This window comes from Gadus chalcogrammus, chromosome 11 (genome assembly GCF_026213295.1).
Source record: "Gadus chalcogrammus isolate NIFS_2021 chromosome 11, NIFS_Gcha_1.0, whole genome shotgun sequence".
Lineage (NCBI taxonomy): Eukaryota > Metazoa > Chordata > Actinopteri > Gadiformes > Gadidae > Gadus > Gadus chalcogrammus.
The window spans coordinates 1,432,472-1,452,976 of NC_079422.1; the positions used below are offsets into that span (position 1 = coordinate 1,432,472).

Genomic DNA, 20,505 nt, shown 5'->3' on the forward strand with positions numbered 1-20,505 from the left:
AACAATCCGTAACCTTGGAGTTATACTGGACCCCACTCTCTCCTTCCTCCCCCATGTTAACCATATTACCAAAACTGCCTTTTTCCACCTCCGAAACATTGCCCGCCTCTGCCCCAACTCAACTACCGCTGCTGCGACACTCATCCACGCTTTAATTTCATCCAGGCTTGACTACTGCAATGGTCTTCTCTACGGCAACACCGACAAAGTCCTCAAAAAACTTCAATATGTCCAGAACTCAGCTGCACGCCTCCTCACTGGTACCCGCTCCAGAGAACACATCACACCTGTCCTCCGTGAACTCCATTGGCTTCCAATTAAACACAGAATCAACTACAAAATCGTACTCATCACCTACAAGGCCCTCTACAGCCTAGCCCCCCCCTACCTTGCCGACCACTTCCATCACCACGCCCCCTCCCGATTCCTCAGGTCCATCTCTGCCAACCTGCTACAAGTTCCACGGACTGAGCGACAGACTTGGGGTGATCGGGCCTTCTCAGTTGCTGCCCCAACCCTTTGGAATTCACTCCCCTCCCACATCAAAGTCTCTCCAACCCTCTCTTCTTTCGAATCTGCCCTCAAAACATACCTTTTCACACTAGCCTTCCCCACCTAACTCCCACCTTATTCTTCATGTTTAACCTGTTTTTCTTTTATTCCTAGTCTGTCTTACATAGTTTTGATAGGGCAATATGTAAAGTGTCTTAGAGTACCATATTAAGCGCTATATACATTTCGTTTATTATTATTATTATTATTATTAAAGGGGGCACTAAAAGGGCACCAGATGGGCAGAAGGGGACTATAAGGGGACTACACGTCATTGAATTTTCTTGTTCTAGAGGGCACATCATCATAATTTATTGTATAAAGGAGCACCTTAGAGGGCACCTAATCATGTTTTGCACTTGAAAAGGGCAGCCAATAAGGCATTTCCTCTCGTTTTCGACACTCTTGAAGGGCACTTTAGCGCGCTTTTTCAACCATTAAGCCACCCTCTGCACGGAGAAAAAGGCAGGTGCCATTGTACAGCAAGGACAATGGAAAACAGGAGAGGTCGTAGATTGAGTAGCCTACAGAACCATCTGCGCAGATAAGATTTTTTTTTATTCAAAACCAAGAGCTGGCAATAGATATTTGCACACTGGATCTCTGAGGGATGAGTCAAATATGTCCACTCTGTCAATACATCTGAATATGTAAAGGTTTATAAAAAACTATCAATGTATATAAATGTACATACACAAATATTAATGAATATATTTATATTAGAGTAATACATGAGTCAATGCATAATAAGAGTCAATGCATGATTCAGTAAGGGTCCATATTGAGTGAAATTCACTGCAGGTCTTAAGCCTCTTATGTGGGGTTGAAGCCTTACTGGTGGAGCCTGATAGCTACTGGTTTACAGCGCCTGGATTCTTCTCGATTATCAAATGATACATCCAAGCATTTATTGAAAAATAACCAAGGACTGGCCTTTAGGCAAAGATCCATACCATACACAGACAACATACTGACTGATCGATTCATCATCAATTAATCGTGATGCATTACATGTAGCCTACATTGCTTGATGGGCAGTAACGGGAATGCAAGGGTTCAGTTTTTACACACAAGGAATAGAATTATTTATTTTTCCGAAGTTACAATCAATAAAAAAAACATTAAAAAAACATGAAAAACAGTTTGTACAATTACTATTAGCTGTCATAACAGCTCTAGGGTTTTCCTTGATGCACCTATGGCCAACAACACTGTTCTAAAGCGGTGTGCGTGTAATTAGCTGTTGGCTGTTGACCCGTGCTCTGGCGACTGCAGAAACTCGTAGGGGTCATGCACCATCTCCGAAGCGCCCCCCAGGTGGGACGGACTCCCTTAGGACAAGAAAATATACGTTTGAGCCACAACTCTTAGATATAAAATGCTTTTAATTGATCCAGTACTTAATAGGTTTGCAGTAAATTGATAATGGAGTATAGGTCATAAATATTCTTGTAGGGTCCTTTCAACTCAACTTTCATAAAGTACACAGAATAGTTACTGGTAAATAGTGTGCGTCTTAACTAGGAATATCTAGTATAGCCTGAACAAGCATGGCGGTGCAAAACATACATCAACATGCAAACATCATGGATACATCTTTGTTTCCATCCTTCTAATATCAAATGTATGTTGGGACGTGGTACCCAGGTGCTGCTGGTCCCTTTCGGAGGCATTGGACAGTGAGGACAGGTTGGAGGAGGGCCTGGAGCCCACCCGCTCCCCCTGGCCCTCCTGGAACTCCTGCAGCAGTTTGTCTGCCTCCTCAAAGTGCTGCTGGCCCTCCTCATGTCCCGCCTCCTTCTTCACACTTTTACCTGATAAGGGAGAATCAGGTAACACCATATATATAAAAAAAATCGTTATTTTACCTGACATTTAAATATCTTTTTTCACACCAAAGAACAACGTGCCAATAAATCATTCTGATTTATTGAGTTGAAGCAAACAGAACAAAAATGATTACCTAAGGAATTGAGCATGGAAATATCTAGAGACATGTCGGGGTAGCCCTTCAGCGACATGAATTCCAGCACTGAGCTGCTCTCTCCCAGACCACCTCCATCTGTGATCTGAGCACATGCAAAGCGTCAATAACATCACTCTGGATGGTAAAAACAATTAAAAGTATTCAATATTCTGTTATTTTTAAATACCTGCATAGCACAAATATCTGCTTTGGTCTCGTCAGATTTCGGGCTCATGTTTCTTTTCTGTGGAATAAAAATCAGTACAAGATTACGGTAGGTTAGCCGATAAATCAAGGAGCATGGCAACAGACCCAAGAGAAGGAAAAAAGTTATTAGTTATCATCCAACACAATACAAACAGAAAGGTCAGATACGTATGCATATAAACAAACATTGGGAACCACTGCGTAAGAGGAGAGAAAGTGGTTACGGTACCTGTCTGATTTGATGGACAGCTTTTGTGTGATCCCCTGCAGTCATCTTATCCAGGAGGCCATCCACCAAGCGCTTTGTGACACTTCCACAGCCTTTAACAAACTCCTGGACACTGAGACCAAGGTTCACAAGGAGTTAGTGAATGCATGAAGGACAGTGGATATACCTCACTATAAAACAGGGATGGGTTGCAGTAAGGACATCAAAGCTATAAGAAAACAGGCTGAGACCAATCCTCTACCATGTAACATCCAACCATGAAGACCTTACCTCAGAGCACACTGTACCCCGGTGTCATCGCCATAGGCTGAGTAGAGCATGTCCATCTCATCTGGGAGCAGGTCTGGGTAGATGGAGTTCTTCTGCAGGCTCTGTGTGTTGTAGGCACTACTGAGGAAGGTCACTGTATTGGGGTTCGACAAAACATATCAAGCAACATGCAGTGATTATTGTTTATTTAAATAAATATGTTAAAAAAAATCACAACAGCAACGACAATGTGAAAATAGAATGCCATACCTTTGTGTCTCCGGTCGTCTTTAAATCCCAGGGTCGTTAATCCAGGCAACAGTTTATTCGATAGGGAATTTAAGTCCACCGGGTGGGTCTCCTCATCTGAGAAATAGGACACATCATTTAGGAAATGTGGTGGAACCAACCCAATCAATTTCATATGTATTGCATAGTAGAATAGAGAGTTGGAATTGTGATGGCAAACCTTCTTTATCAGGGTCAAGCTTATTCACGACAGCATAAACGATAGCGCTCTCTGCTTCTTTACGCAAGTAGCCCATCTAAAAAGAAAGACGGATGGTACGTTACAAACATCAGCAAATTATAGAACAGAAAGGATCATTACGTTTACAGTTTTTTGCTTAATCTCAGAAATGATGCACACCACTAACATGTCCTCAAATTAGTATTTATTAAATGTTGTTAGGCCAGATGGATTAGATCTCAAATGTAACATTTGATGTGCTGTCTTAATACTGCCCTTCTACTAGGCAACTACCTACATTCATTGCACTAGCGGATCACCACACTGAAACAAGGCCACAGGCAGCAGTTGTCAATGTTCTAACTTTGGTCCCCCTCATGGGTCCCCCTCATAGTGGAGCACCTTAGAGTTGGGCATGTAGCGGTTGATGCGGTCCCTGGCCTCATCTGCAGCGTGCTCCACCAAGGCCAGCACATGCTCCTCCGCTGTGCTGTCAGTTAGACTGCAGGCGTTTCCTTCTGGCTCGAACAGGTAGCTGTAGTCCAAAGGTGATCATTTTTGCACAATTATAGAGGATTTATTGATTAATCACACCTCATCTTTTTAACATAGCGTAGAAACTAAAACGGTTACTTTGCGTACTTTATAGCCTCTTTTAGGTCTTTGACTGGCTGCTTTTTAGACTTCTTGGCGAACTCCACAGGGAGGGGGATTATCTCCAGGGGAGGGGTTTCCTCCGCCAGGTCTTCGTCTCCCAGGATGGCGGCTTGTTGGGAGTAGTCCATGTCCTGCATAAAAGACATGCTGCGCTTCAGCGCCAACAGACGCTCCTAGGGACACATCACATATAAGACATTTCACTTTGTGTATAATAACCACACTTGAAATATATAAAATTTAGCGAATATTAGCATAGCATTATCATGTATAACAGTGCTGTATATGATGTCAATATAATAATAGGAAGTTCCATACAAAAAGCCAAAGTCAGTTTTAACAGCAAACTTAGAATAATGATCCGATTCACAGCAGTCTTCTAGATCAGGGGTTTTCAAAGTGTGAGAGAGTGAGCCCCCCCTCAGAGAAAAAAATTCAGCTGAGCCCCCCCCCCCCAAAAAAATTTTTTCTAAAGACCTGTGTTTTGAAAGCTATCTTAATTATTTTACACATTTTAAACATCTCTGATCATAATTTTAAAACATTTGAAACATATTTTTTAAACATATTTCTGAAACATTACAACATCTTTGTGCGTTTTTAAACACATTTCTTAACACAATTTAACAACTTTATCTAAGCATGTTTTAGCTTAACCTTTTTTAAATACATTTGAACATCTTAATCTGTGTAAACTGCCAGTTTACACAGATTCCTTCAGGGTCCCCGACTCTGAATTTTCAGAGTCGAATCAGATCTGCTTTTTCAGTCCAGAGATTCGACTATTCGGCGGGGTTTGTTTACCGGCGTTGCTATGGTGACCTAAATCATTATAAGCAACTGAAAACGATGCCGGTTTGAAACTAAAACTGTGATTCTGAAAAAAGTATAAATGCTATCAATATATAAATGCAGTATAAATGCTAAAAATTCCGTTTGGATAGTATTGAAGATACAAGTGTGTAGATTTGTTCAATGGTTTGAACGATGGTAAACGGTTGAAAAATGAATGAGTTATTACGATGTCTAGAAGTAGGTGTATCAGAATGGGCAGACGTCTTCAATGAAAACAGCTGAAAACGAAGCGGTATGAAACTAAAACGGTGGTTCTGAAGACATTTTAAATGATCGAAATTCTGTTTGGATATTATTGAAGATACAAGTGTGTAGATTGGTTAAATGGTTTGCACGAAGATAAACGGTTGAAAATTGATTTAGTTAGGTTACTTCTACAGTTGAAGTACGATTGATGATTTGAATCATCGACTTTCAGGTTTTTCTTCGGGTTTATTTTTTTCTCACGTCGCGCCCCCCCTGAAGAACTCTGGCGCCCCCCAGGGGGGGCGCGCCCCACAGTTTGAAAACCACTGTTCTAGATGCCGAGGGTCTTTATTAATGACTTTACCTTGCTCATCATCTTGAAGCCTGTGTGGAGCAGCTTCTTGGCAGCTTTGTAATAGACCGTCTCTGGTCTATTGTACACCATGGCGTTGTCACACATCAGCTTAAAGTCAGCCTATTGGGGAGACGAAGAAAAATAATTGAATATGTCCATGTATTGATCACCATCTACCAAACCCTAAATAATAACAAAATAGGCAAAATAGTTGCCTGACCTTGAATTCTGTCATAGTAGTGTATTCATTGGCAAAAATCTTGTCTTTCATGGTGCTGAAGTCCATGGGATGTTTGATGATTGTCGAGTAGCCTGGGGCAATGGCATCAGTCACTGGAAAGGCGAAGAACCCGTGCTGGTCTTTTCTGTGAAACAGAACCATAACAAGATCTCTATGAAGTCCCCTATAATTTTGCGCACAACATAAGACCAATACTAAAATAACCGTTATAGAATTAATGTGTGAATAAAGTGTTCCTAACCTCTGGAGCTGGCGCTGGAAGTGCTCCAGGAGTTGTTGACGAGGAGTACACTCATTCTCTGAAATATTAAATATTAGAAATACAGTCAGAGGCATGGAGAGGTCTGTTGGTGAGTCAGTCCAGAGTACAGAGTCCTTGTTACCTTGCTGTGTCCTGCAGGCCCGGACCGGCCTGTCCCCCAATGGATCCATCTCCATCTTGATGCTGATATTGGGGTGAAAGTCTTCCAACTCAGGCTCAAGATCAAACTTCTTCCTTTTTTTCTCTTCCGGCTGTTGTAAAATATAGTGCAATACTATTAGTCATATTAGTGACCGTGAGAAAGGATTTAGGCTTGTTACAGGAAGTATTGCTCACCTCTATTGAAAGGCTTATACTCTTTGGCAAAGTGAAGGGTTCAACAGCCACGCCAACATTAGGAGCAGAGGATGCTGAGGCTGCTGCCTGAGATTCATTCTGTTCACGCTCCCTCTTCTTCCTCTTTTCCTCCTGGGAGGGAAATTAAAGTTGTGACTCCTAACACAGGTATAGGGACAATTCAAGTCTATACAAGTTGAGCACTATGTTATGTTTTAAAAAGCCCACCTTGCGTCGTCTCCTCTCCTCATCATTGACATGTTTGTCTTTGTCCTTGTCAGATTTCTTCTTCTTCTTCTTCTTCTTCTCCTTATGTCGTTCTCGGTCGTGGTCGGACCTGTCGTCGTAATAGCTGGAGTCATGTCCTGACCCAGAGAGTTCTGTCACCTCGCTGCCACCCACTTTGAGGACGAGCTTCAGAGGTTTTTCGTGAGGCTTGTCCTCGTAGTCTAACAAAAAAAACAGTTGATGATAAGAATACCTTTATATACAAACTATACACATATATACAAACTATACACACTATATATATATATATATATATATATATATATATATATATATATATATATATATCCCATATATACCCACTCATGCATATTCGGAGTAAAATGCAGTGGATATATTCATCAGGTTAAATGTGAATGTACGAACCCCAGAGCAGGTTAAATGTGAATGTATGAACCCCATAGCAGATAAATGTGAATGGATGAACCCCAGAGCTCGCAGGCATGATGAAGTATCTGCTCAATCTAACAATGCAACCTATTAGCTATAGCTTTTAATTGGACTACAAAGACTACGCTTAGCTGGCTATTCCTGCAGAATAAAATACACAACACTGATCTAAGCCCGAATCTAACTCGATGATGTGCTTTAACCATATATATAGATATCTATATCTATATCTAGATATCTATACTGGCAGGACCACTGAACAGCTCCGTGAACCAAAACATGAACCAGGACAAAAACGTTACACATCGAGGTACAATAGAGTAACGTTACCATCTACTGTTCTCCACTCCGGTTTGTGTTTCTTATGTTTCTTTCCCATTTTTTCGACTTATAAATATCCAATTGGGTAGCTTTCTTGGTATGAGCTAACAGATGAGCTAACTACAACATAGGTCCACGGCCGGAAGTGACGGGCTACAGAGTTCCTGTTAGATAAAGCAGCGCGCAGATCAAACCCCGGGTTTAAACGCTTCATGTAGCGGTTGAATCGCCGTCTGCACACCAGCCACCCCAGGTAGAAGCGCGATCTCCCTCATCAAGTCGACCGTGTACATATACCTACTAGCACTCCGTTAATGGTATGAACATGTTTCTTCATGTAGAACTTGGTTGTAGTCTGGCATGCTAACACGATGCTGCTAGCTCTCAGCTGTTATCATGTGGAGGCTGAATGGCCATTCCTATATATTCATATACCTACTACTACATATTCCTGTATTAGGATTATAGAGATGATAGTTCATGATCCATTCTGAACATTGCCAACCCCCGTCTAGACAAATGTGTGTATGTTCTAATCGTTTTACAGATATGGAAGGTGACAATATGGATGTCAGTCATCGGAGCCAGAGTGTTCATGTGGAGGTTCATGTTAAATCTCACAGGTAGGGCGTTTTTTTTGTGTGTGTAAGCAAAGCATAAAGTCTGGAGTAGAAAGCTATCAACAACTGTTGATAATTTCGATGTAGGATGCCTTTGTAATATCCATGGTCATCATATTCTCAGCACAGCCAAGCGGTCAGATGTGCGGACACATGTCCAGGCTTTACTGGGTCGTCATTGCACTGTTTTTGGAAATCAGAAGTGGAGAGATTTTGACGAAGAGTTCCTAAAGAAGAATGTGGAATCTGTTGCTGTTGTAGATGAGGAGGACATGGTGAGATAGTCTACATTTCACAGACCACAACGGCAAGTCTGCTATTGACATCAGTAATTACTATACCGTTATTCCCGTCTCTCTTGAAGCCTGTGGATCTGAAGAGCTCTGATGTTTCCCTGCACATCTTCACTCTTAATGATGATGGCCCTAGCACGCTCAACCTGGAGGAGAACGAGGAGCTCTCGGCAGCCAATCACTGGCTACTGCCGGCAGGTAAGAACATTACATATTAACCAGTAATAATCACTAATGTAACACAATGATTTAACCAAATGGGAGGCTAAACATTAAAAGTAAACTGTTATTTCCTTTCATTTTATGACATGTAAAGGCAAGATTATTTCAGGGAACCTTGAATAAAGCGGTCCGGCAATTTTTATTTATTGTTTTATTTCTTTAACAGCTGAATTTAATGGAATTTGGGAGAGCCTGGTATATGAAGATGGAGTTAAAACACAGGTATGATAACTTGATCCTTAATGCAATTGGTAGCTGATAATATTGGATGGGCTTCAATTTTCCCAAGTGTTTTCTCTTTCCCTTTAGCTTTTGGATTATGTCTCGACGACAATTTTCTTCTCAGACAAAAATGTTGACAGCAACCTTATATCGTGGAACCGTGTTGTGCTGCTTCATGGTAATATATAAAGACAGTAAATATATTTGGACTCCTCATTACCATGTCAATAATTGTCACATTAATGTTCGATAATTAAATTATAATTATGATCCGTGTTCAGGTCCCCCAGGCACAGGGAAGACATCCTTATGCAAAGCACTTGCACAGAAGTTGTCCATTAGACTTTCAAACCGGTAAACAAAGCCTCTTTTCAGATTAAGTTTCTAAGGCGCTTCCATCTCTATCCCTGCTTTTTGAAGCCATCCACATGCTCCTCCCCTGCAGGTATTCCTACGGGCAGTTTGTTGAGATAAACAGCCACAGCCTCTTCTCAAAGTGGTTCTCAGAGGTAAAACTGAAATGGTCTCTTGAGTAGTTCAAGTATGTTTTCTAAAATTGCATGTTCTTGTTAGAGCTGAAGAGGCAGTCATGGCTAACAGTGTTTCTGGTGAATACGCAGAGTGGTAAACTGGTGACTAAGATGTTCCAGAAGATCCAGCAGCTTATCGATGACAAAGACGCTCTTGTGTTTGTTCTGATTGATGAGGTAAATAAATCTGCCTTTATTAATCCAATTACATTGCTTTGTTCTTTTTACTTTACTTTTCTTCAGTTTCTTGTAGAAAGTCCTCAGATGTTCACAGATTTCTCTATTCTAATAATGAGATTTAATAAATCAGAGTGTGGGCCATGTTACGTCTGTTAGGCTCCCATATGAGAGCGGGGTCATTCAATGTAGCGTGAACATTCCTCCGACTGCCTCTTTGAAACTCCCTCAGGTGGAGAGCCTCACTGCATCGAGGAACGCAAGCCAAGCGGGAACGGAGCCTTCCGACGCCATCCGAGTGGTCAACTCTGTTCTTACGCAACTAGACCAAATAAAGCGGTTGGAATATATTCTATATGTAATATAGATATATCTATATTCCTAATACCTAATGAATCATAAGCCAAATGTTCACAATCACAAAACTCCTTTCTAATTTTCTATGCCTCGCCGCATTATTTGAGCCACTGTTCCTGCACCCTATTTTAGTATATATTTGCATGCATCTCTTAAATTTTATATCTGATGTGAGCTTCGGTTGTCCCATCGGGAAAGAATACAGTCCATCTTCCTTACTTTTCCGCTGTTCATTTGAAGACACCCCAACGTGGTGATCCTGACGACCTCCAACGTGACGGACAAGATCGACCTGGCGTTTGTGGACCGGGCAGACATCAAGCAGTACATCGGCCCCCCGTCGGAGAAGGGCATCTACAACATCTACCTGTCCTGCCTTGAAGAGCTCATGAAGGTCAGACACACGACCGTCCACAAATGGATCAATTGCATTTTTGTGAAGCTATGTGTCCTAATGGACTATGCTGGACACACACTTTTTCTGATTGGTTTCATATTACTTTATTTTTGTCCCGGTGTGCATGTATCTATACAGTGCCAGATAATCTACCCTCGACGTCAGCTGTTTACCATGTCTGAGCTTCAGACCATGGGCTTTGTGGAGAGTGAGGTGTCGGATCACAGTCTGATCCTGAGAAACATTGCTCTGTAAGTATTGTGATCCACCATAGTCTCTCAGAATAATCGTCAGCAATTCAATACAAGCCTTGATTGATAATTGCGACCTTCCTTGTCAGAAAGAGCAAAGGTCTGAGTGGAAGAACACTCAGAAAGTTGCCTTTCTTGGCCCATGCCCTCTTTGTAAAGGTAAGTAATTTAAAGGCCATAATAAGCTATGATTTTTTATAAATATTGTGCACGATTCACACCACTCATTGATCAGTGTTGTGCGTAGACGCCGACGGTAACTTTGGAGCGCTTCCTGGAGGCTTTGGACCAGGCCGTCACCAAACAAAAGGTGGAGAAAGCACACTTAGCCAACAGTGTCTGAGGGGTAGCACTATTATATTAGGCTAATGACAATTAGGGCTGTTTTACCAATGCTTTCTGTTGGTTTGTTGTTTACCAGGATTTGTTGTTTATTTCAATCAATGTTGTGTTTGGAACATGACACAAGTTCATTACAAATCTGGTGATATGGCTTTTGGTTTATGAACTTTGAAGATGAAACTTTCTCAGTAGCTTCTGTGCATTAAAGGTTTGGTTCAATGTTAAATCACTATTGAGATGTTCTGTTAAATCCAAGGTTGTATATTTCTACTATAAAAATGTGTTCATCATAGTTTTCTCAATTAACCAAAATGTCAACATCAAGTTTTTGTATGTTTCAACTCTTGTTCAACGTTTATCCATGTACTCATGTTATTGTGTATACAACATTTTATAAACTTAATTATATCTTCACCAGTTCATTTTCACAGCACTTTTCTGTAAATAATTGTATAACACTGGTCATTTATTGGCTTTTTGATGAAAATATAATATCTCTTTTATGCTGGAAATTATATAGCCGGTACATAGTCTTGTGTAATAGATTATATTGATTTGACCAAGTTTGAAGAAGCTGTTGAAAGATAGCTTGCAAGACGGTGAAACTAGAAACACTAGTCCTGGAGCATCCTGATAAATTGGTTGGATTTCCAAATGGAGAAATCTCATGGTGCTTTCTGATGGTAACCCTTAATTCTGACTTAATTAGGGTTTCCTCTCCCGCAATGATTTGTTTTTGCAACATGATTGATCCGTTTTGATGTCAAAAAGGCATGACATATCTGGCCTAACAAAAGCCAGCGTGGCGGATCAGCCTATATGTATGATGGTGTTTGGCTTTCCCCAAGTCGTGTGCCACTTTGCATGTCAGCTTGTGGCCTCAGAGAATGTGGCCTTTGTTTGAACTTGACTTGAACAGCTTTGTTAACTCTACTTTACAAGCTTTCCCTGTGTTTGTCTTGGTTTTTGCTGGCTTTGTTTGAATCATCAGTGTCACCTATTGGCCATGTCTGACTATACACATTTGACAATGCTTTTATTGTTGTCTGGTAAAGAAGATTAATGTTTTTTGGATCAAGACATGCATTGATTATTAATCACTATTACAAGAAGATGTATTTTTAATAGAAAATTATTTATTGAATTTGGTTCAAAGAGAAAATGTAAAGAATGAAAACATGATTCCGTTCTGGAGGACCATTCAATTATTAAACCATGTTAAAACATCTTTCCAAACAACACAAGTTGGGAAAAATGCCATGCCAAATGTCTAAAGATATACATTTTCATTGATGAGATGGACATCTTGGCGTAGCCTTGTGTAAAGTCTACTGCCTACTTTCACTCTTTTTTAACAACGTTGAGTGAATCTAAACGTGTGGCTGTTTGGACATGTTTGAGCTGTGTGTGGGATAGAGACGTAGCGGCACAGAAACCTGAAGAAAGGAGAGAGACGACAAAGTGAAATGGAGATAATCAGGCATAGCAAGTAGGATCAAAGAAGATCCATCAATGAGCTATGCCAATGCCTGCTCATCCTATCAACCAGACAGGGATCAAAATCACAGTAAGTGTGTTTTTGTGTGTGTCTGTGTGGTATGTTGGATTGTGTGTTTGTGTGTTGTATATGTGGATAGTGTGTTTTTGGAGTTTGTATGTTATGTATGCTAAATAGGGGACAGCAATATTAGTACAGACTTTTTTTGACACAGGAACTGTGAGCTTCAGGTCTACAACTGTTTACAGAACCAGTGGAGACTTCTCCAGTGAGGAGAGGGAGGAAGATCCTCCTTAACATTGTTGAGAATAAAAAATGTAGATTGTCCGGGCTACTTTAATGAATTAATGTCCTTAAATAGGACATTAGTGCCTTTGTATATGTTATGTTCGTTTCCCTGGGTAAAGGGACATTAGCACCCGGGTCATTCCTAGTATTCGGTGCCATTTGAGTCCCCATAGCCTAATATGGTATATTTTTTGTAAAAATTGGCCAATACTTATTTTTAAAAGCTCATCTTATACAGTTAACCCCCCTCTACCGTAGAACACAACAGTATGTCCCCAGGATTAATTGCATTTAAAATAATTCCTCCAACTTTAGCACAAACAACTAAACTGCCATTTCCCCAATCGTGTTTGCTCAACTTCAGTTACAAATATAAGTAATAAAAATCAAAGAAATTCTACATTTGTCATTATTGTTGTATAGCTTTGTTTATAATATTCCTTACCAAATGTTATTTTTTGTGATTAAAACATTTTTAAGACTTTAAGTATTTAAAATATGTTGTGTCCCTGAATCGACTGTCCCCCCTGTTACTCTGATGCAAGTCCCCCTGAACACCCCCCTCCGACTATCCCTCTAGTCACATGACTCAACAAGTAACATTACTTTTTGGAGGGAAATCATCTACAAGAAGCAGAGTAAGTATCACTCTTTAATCAACCTTTTTTTCAATGTTTTAGAAAGCTTGACTGACGCGGTAAAGCATAACATGTCCACCCTGTTATGCTTATAAATAGTGGAAACTGATCCTTTTTTGTAATTTTGAAAATATGGTTAAAAAACATGTTAAAAATCCTCCTCAGTGGTCAACATTAGCTAGCTTCTTCTGCATCACATGAGTAGTAGCTAAATTTAGCATAAAATGTCCCCCCTGTTACTGTCCCCCCTGTTACTGTTTTACACAGTAACAGGGGGGACACATAGTAACAGGGTGGATGTAAGAGGGCTAGATGAATAAGTGTTTCCAGTTTGTATTGGATTTTTTATACATTATTATGCCTTTTTTGTTCCATACTTCCATAAGATTTTTTAAAAATGGTTTGCATGTAATTATCAGGGAATGGCGCCGTTGTCTGGAGAAAGGACATTGATGAAGGGAGAAAAAAGAAAGTGTCAGACCTAAGCGAAAGAGAGAAGAGAGCAGTAAGAAAGAAATGGCGAGAAAGAAAGAGAAAGCTGAGGAAAAATGACAGAGCCAGGACGACCTTTCAGTCAATGAACACTCCTCCTACAAGTCCAGACACTCCTCCAGAGCCAGAAAATTCCCCACAACCAGGGCCCTCAAGGTCAGAAAAAAGTTGATAGTTGAAAGCTTTGTTGATTAGGTAGAATGATTTGAATTATCTTGTTTTTGCCCTTACTGTGTGTGTATATCTGTGTGTGTGTGTTTGTTGCTGGTAAGCTAGAAACACAACTAATATTAAATATAATAAGAGTGTGTAGCCTGAGTCACAGATGATTTTACAATAATAAGTAGCACAACTCACTAATGTGAATAATGGCCTTCTATTCTACACTGTAAAACCTGACAAGTTAGTTGAACTTAAACTATTTGAGGAAACCGATTGCCTTGAACTATTTAAGTTTACTAACTCAAATAAATTAAGTACCAGCAATTATTTTATTTAAGTAAAGATAACTCTTATAGCTAGAGTTATTGTGACATGTGTATTATGAGTTAGCATTACTAATTCCATTTACTGAGGTGAAATGTAAAGAATTAGCTTTTTACACTTAAATGCAGCAATTCATTCAACGTATATAACATGTGTTCATGTAACTTATTACATTCTAGTTGCAACAACTTAAAATTACATTTCGTCTACTCAATTCATTTGAGGAAACCGATTGCCTTAAACCAATCAAGTTAAATGAACACAATGGATTCACCAATCTCTGATCCAACTTAAATTACTGTGGCGAGCAGCGCGGGAAGGACGAGACGGGAGCCCAAGTTTAAATGGCGGCGCAACTCTCGTGCCTTAGTGCACCGCACGACCACGAGAGCTGGCTATATTCAAACACAGACACACAACAGAAAACACGGCACCACTGACCAACACACACAACACTCTCACTAATGGTCCCGATCACACACATCACAATTAACACACAAACAATAAAGAACCCAAACCCGTTAACCCCACTTAACCTAATAACACATCAAGTTATAAAAAGACAATAAAACCCCTTTTCCCCAAACATTATGAATACCCAGACTCCCCGGGGGTAGGAGTCGCCACATTATTTATTAAGCTGAATGCTGAACATTCATAACATTTCCATGGTCATTTCAAGTAGTCATTTAAACAGCTTTACTAATTATTATTATTTTTAAACATGCCATCTCTTTAGCATCGGTGTTCTCTTTCTACGACGTCTTTCTGTTGGTGTCGGGTCAGCCATCTCTTCTTCGTTCGTTACTAGACTCCGGTTGCATTGTGGGATAGCGCAGTGAACTCCGTGGTTTACTTTGGCGGTAGCACGCATTCGGAAACGTCTTCTACACAATGCGTAGGCTACTGAGCATTCCGACGCGCTATACTTTTTGGCGTACTGCAAAATGCATACTATATAGTAGTCAAGTATGAGTATTCGGATTCAGCCGTTTTTGATAAATGGGTTTCCCAAATATAAAGAGCTAGCGCCTGTTAAAAGACACACAAGCTGTTTGAGACACAATCAAAAAAAGTTGAACGAAAATGTGTGTCATAAGCTTATTTATTTATGCCAATATTCTGTGATTAACTTTAAATCTTTACACTGTGATCATTGAAATTATGTCACAGTAATTATTTGTTTTCATTGGGCATTGCATAATCATCAGAAATGATTATAAATAATAGAGATAGCAATAAAAACTAATTACACAAAGTGTAGCTTATATAGTCTAATGAAAATGATATAGCTACATTTAAGTTAAATAAGTCAATGGAACACACTGGAATAAATAAGTTAGACTTAAAATGTTCCATATTTGAGCAGCACTCAAAACAAAAGAGTCATTATATCAATTATTGATTCTTAGGTTCTGTTCATTCAGGTGAATGAGTAACCCCAACGATTTTTGAGATTTAAGTTACGTCTACTTAGTTATTTTAGTAAGATGTACTGTTAGGTTTTACAGTGCAGTATCTTGTATTTTAAATGTGCCAATATGCTTTGTGTTTTAGGCAAGATGTTGTTGGAAGGAGGAATGCGAGGCAAGGCAGAAGGAGGCTCCAGAACAATATTGAAGAACTAAAGGCCTTGTTGGAGAGGGAAAAGAGAAAAAAAGAAAAATACAAGAAGAGGTGCCAGCGCTTGGCAGGGGGAAAAAAATCGCCACGTTCTACAGTGGATGCATTGCTGCGCAATCAAAGGGTTAACAACACCATTAGGAAAAGATTGTTGTTGCAGGAATCAATAATTGAGGACATCAGAAATAAATACAGAAACACTGAGAAGGAGCGGGAGAACAGACCAGATGCAAGGCTCATGACCTATGAAAGAAAAAAGAGCAACAGATTACCGGCTGAATGCAAACAGAAAGTAAAGGCTTTCTATTTAAGAGATGACGTCAGCCGGATGACAACAGGACGAAAGCAAACTGTCACTCAAAAGAAGAAGAAAAAACAGAAACGTTTGCTTGCTGACACAATGAAGAATCTGCATCAGGGGCCGTATTCACAAAGGATCTTAGGGCTAAAAGTAGGTCCTAACTGGCGAATTTAGGAGTAACTCCTAAAAATAATGGGCGTGTCACTCTTAAATTTAGGACTCCTAACTTTTTTCACTAAGAGCAATTCACAAAGTATTTTAGGACTAAAAGTAGCACCTAAGTCTAGGAGAGCTTAAAAGTCCTCAAGAGGACTCCTAACTCAGTAAGACCTATTCACAAAGAATCTTAAAATGCCTGCGAGACGAAATGTTAGGGTATTCAACTTATTGTGGAGTTAATGCGCGATGCAATAACATCCCCGACTAACAGGAATAATCCGATTAGTCCCGAAATAAAATGTTATAAAAATTATAAGTTATAAAAAAATATATATAACTTATAAAAAATTAAAATAATTGCGCCATCAAAAGACGAGGACGTGTTCGTCAATTGGAAGAAAGTGCATTCCATCAACACGCAGGTTGTTTTTGATGCAACTTTTACTTTTAACATAGCCTACTGGATGTTGTTGCAAAGTGGCCTGGATCTTCAGCTACCCATGATTCGCGCATTTTAATGGTGAGCGGTCTGAGGCAGCTTTTTGAGATGTACCAGTTGGGTGTCACTTGCTGGGTGACAGTGACTATCCATGCAAGACGTGGCTCTAGACACCCTACCTTAATCCACAACCGGGAGCACAGTTAAAGTGTAACATGTAAGTGATTACGCAGATTACGCTTAGTCCTATGCGTAAAACACATCGTATTGGCTCTTTGCGAGCACACAAACATACACGAAATGTTGTGGAGAGAGGAATTGGGCAGATGAAACGTCGGTTTCATGTCCTCCACGGCGAAATACGCCTCACGGGCAAGCACAGTAATCACTGTATGTGCCATTCTACACAACCTTTGCAAGCGGAGGAACATTCCACAGCCAGACGATGATGATGATGATGATGATGGCGATCAACATTACAAGGAATTTGGCCGTGTGGAACCGAGTGGACAGGCATTTAGGGATCACTTTGAAAACACATTTTAGGTAAACACCTTGGCACAAATCAGTCAACACTTGGGTAGTTCGTAACATTTATTTTCTTTTAGATTTTACGTATTTTTATTGTTTGCTTTCTCTCTCTCTTGAATGTGCAGGCTACAACGTCATTATCGTAGTCTGCACAAAATTGTCATCATGCGTGTATTCTGCTAACTGCACTATAACTACTTAATAGGAATTCATTTCTAGCCTAGGCTATTTCCTTGTTTTTCGGTGATTCAGTGGGCTCGTCTGAACAACCAATCACCGAACTGACCGCTTCTAAACTCGTGCACGAGAATTGACGTAATCCATAGCAACGGCGCGTCACTCTTAGTTCACTCTTTGTGATTTATCCTTAGTAAGAGTAGGTCTCAGCGGCTTTGTGAATAACTTTTAAGAAAAAACTCCTACGTAAAATGTTTTAGCGCGAGTTAGGAGCACTCCTAGCGGTAAGATAAAATGCTTTGTGAATACGGCCCCAGAAGTTCCTTTCAGAAAATGAACATCAGGGGCCGTATTCACAAAGCATTTTATATACACGCATGATGACAATGTTGACGTTGTAGCCTGCACGTTCAAGAGAGAGAGAAAGCAAACAATAAAAATACGTAAAATCTAAAAGAAAATAAATGTTACGAACTACCCAAGTGTTGACTGATTTGTGCCAAGGTGTTTACCTAAAATGTGTTTTCAAAGTGATCCCTAAATGCCTGTCCACTCGGTTCCACACGGCCAAATTCCTTGTAATGTTGATCGCCATCATCATCATCATCATCATCATCGTCTGGCTGTGGAATGTTCCTCCGCTTGCAAAGGTTGTGCAGAATGGCACATACAGTGATTACTGTGCTTGCCCTCTCTGGGGTGAGGCGTATTTCGCCGTGGAGGACATGAAACCGACGTTTCATCTGCCCAATTCCTCTCTCCACAACATTTCGTGTATGTTTGTGTGCTCGCAAAGAGCCAATACGATGTGTTTTACGCATAGGACTAAGCGAAATCTGCGTAATCACTTACATGTTACACTTTAACTGTGCTCCCGGTTGTGGATTAAGGTAGGGTGTCTAGAGCCACGTCTTGCATGGATAGTCACTGTCACCCAGCAAGTGACACCCAACTGGTACATCTCAAAAAGCTGCCTCAGACCGCTCGCCATTAAAATGCGCGAATCATGGGTAGCTGAAGATCCAGGCCACTTTGCAACAACATCCAGTAGGCTATGTTAAAATTTGCATCAAAAACAACCTGCGTGTTGATGGAATGCACTTTCTTCCTATTGACGAACACGTCCTCGTCTTTTGATGGCGCAATTATTTTTATTTTTTATAAGTTATATATATTTTTTTATAACTTATAATTTTGATAACATTTTATTTCGGGACTAATCGGATTATTCCTGTTAGTCGGGGATGTTTTTGCATCGCGCATTAACTCCACAATAAGTTGAATACCCTAACATTTCGTCTCGCAGGCATTTTAAGATTCTTTGTGAATAGGTCTTACTGAGTTAGGAGTCCTCTTGAGGACTTTTAAACTCTCCTAGACTTAGGTGCTACTTTTAGTCCTAAAATACTTTGTGAATTGCTCTTAGTGAAAAAAGTTAGGAGTCCTAAATTTAAGAGTGACACGCCCATTATTTTTAGGAGTTACTCCTAAATTCGCCAGTTAGGACCTACTTTTAGCCCTAAGATCCTTTGTGAATACGGCCCCAGGTCTCTTACTCATGTTTCTGCACCGTAAGACCATTTTGGGTTGTGGTGCCAACAGAGGCTGATCGTGAAACCTGTCAGTGTAAAACGCACGAGAACTTACAGTTCATGGCCAACACCCTGTACAGCCAAGGTCTGTCAGCAACAAAGAACCTTGAGGAGATGGTAGATGCTACAATGTGCGATCCCAAATCCAAACTCTGCGCATATGGTGAGTGTAAAGACTGTGTCTACTCAACCCATACAATGCTTAGAGCTCCAGAAAACACAGAGATAGCCCTAACCCAATGGTCTCTGGAAGACAACACCAAAGTGAACGATGGAGAGGAGTCTGGGAAAAGGTCAACAATCACTGTGAAGAAAAATGTGATGACAACAGAGGATGAACTTGTAAGTGAATTTCATGACAGGCTGTTTAGATTTAGGCGACACATCTTTAATATCAGGTGGCAGTACGGGGCCTACAGACAACTCAGAGAAAACTTGAGGAACAACGAACGTCTACTACATGTAGATTTCAGTGAGAACTACTCCTGTAAGTATACTCCTGTAAGAAATTCAATCGGTCCATTTTGGAGGGTCACATCAGCAAGCAACCCTACATACAGGAGTGCTGTACACTGCAGCTGAGCAGTCCCCAGTGACGTTCTGCTCCATCTCGCCTTCTAGGCGGCACGATCCCCCAGCTATCTGGGCCCGCCTCGACCCTGTGTTAGACATGGTGAGGGAGAGATACCCTCTGATTAATCGCCTTCATGTCTTCAGTGGCGGCCCAGCTACACAATACAAACAGAAGGGAAACTTTTACCTAATCTCAAAAGAGCCTTTCAAGAAAGGCTTTAAAGATATCAGCTGGAACTTTTTTGAGGCCAGCCATGGAAAAGGAGCTCCAGATGGTGTCGGGGGTACCCTTAAAAGATCAGCTGACCGAATCGTCCGCCATGGAGGAGATATCCCCAACGCAGAGGCTATGCTCCACCAGTTGAGGAGCGTGGGTACTTCGGTGGAACTTTTTTTTGTGGGAGAAGGAGATGTTGAGAGGAAAGTGCAGGAAATGATGGAAGCGCCCCCACTTGTTCCTGTCAAAGGAACAATGAAAATCCACCAAGTCATCAGTTTCTCTCCAGGGACAATTAAATACCGGGACATAACTTGCCTTTGTCAGGCAGACAAAGGTGTACTGGATTGTGCCTGCTATGGGATAAAGGAGGTGAGCCTGGGAGAAGAGGCAAGCCTGCAGTGCACTGAAGAGCCTTCACGGCCTGAGGCCATCATGAAAGAAAACATTGGGCAGTGGTGCATTGTCAAATATGATGGTGAACCCTACCCAGGAATCATCCTGGAAGTTGAAGAAG

General features: G+C 40.6%; 2 protein-coding genes across 4 annotated transcripts; one reads left to right on the forward strand and one right to left on the reverse strand.

Moving 5' to 3' along the window:
• Nucleotides 1–1,064: 1,064 nt before the first annotated feature.
• On the reverse strand, nucleotides 1,065–7,736 carry brd9 (bromodomain containing 9). The gene is made up of 17 exons (XM_056602105.1): nucleotides 7,573–7,736; nucleotides 6,793–7,013; nucleotides 6,565–6,696; nucleotides 6,350–6,479; nucleotides 6,208–6,265; nucleotides 5,946–6,090; nucleotides 5,735–5,845; nucleotides 4,315–4,502; nucleotides 4,075–4,207; nucleotides 3,673–3,748; nucleotides 3,474–3,569; nucleotides 3,225–3,357; nucleotides 2,955–3,066; nucleotides 2,706–2,762; nucleotides 2,516–2,621; nucleotides 2,196–2,366; nucleotides 1,065–1,883 (listed from the first exon to the last, which is right to left on the reverse strand). Exons 1-17 carry the CDS (start codon nucleotides 7,619–7,621, stop codon nucleotides 1,789–1,791), a joined length of 2,013 nt encoding a protein of 670 aa, XP_056458080.1. The 5' UTR covers nucleotides 7,622–7,736; the 3' UTR covers nucleotides 1,065–1,788.
• Nucleotides 7,710–12,393, forward strand: trip13 (thyroid hormone receptor interactor 13). 3 transcript variants are annotated; one of them, XM_056602107.1, is made up of 14 exons: nucleotides 7,710–7,816; nucleotides 8,111–8,186; nucleotides 8,308–8,458; nucleotides 8,548–8,674; nucleotides 8,865–8,920; nucleotides 9,008–9,098; nucleotides 9,202–9,274; nucleotides 9,366–9,429; nucleotides 9,541–9,627; nucleotides 9,860–9,966; nucleotides 10,225–10,378; nucleotides 10,520–10,632; nucleotides 10,722–10,791; nucleotides 10,880–12,393. In XM_056602107.1, the coding sequence occupies exons 2-14, from the start codon at nucleotides 8,113–8,115 to the stop codon at nucleotides 10,973–10,975; spliced, it is 1,263 nt and encodes a 420-aa protein (XP_056458082.1). In that variant the 5' UTR covers nucleotides 7,710–7,816; nucleotides 8,111–8,112; the 3' UTR covers nucleotides 10,976–12,393. The 3 variants fall into 3 exon arrangements, with proteins under 3 accessions (XP_056458082.1, XP_056458083.1, XP_056458081.1); XM_056602108.1 differs by having other exon boundaries at nucleotides 7,714–7,880; nucleotides 10,868–12,393; XM_056602106.1 differs by having other exon boundaries at nucleotides 7,715–7,880.
• The last annotated feature ends 8,112 nt before the right edge of the window (nucleotides 12,394–20,505 follow it).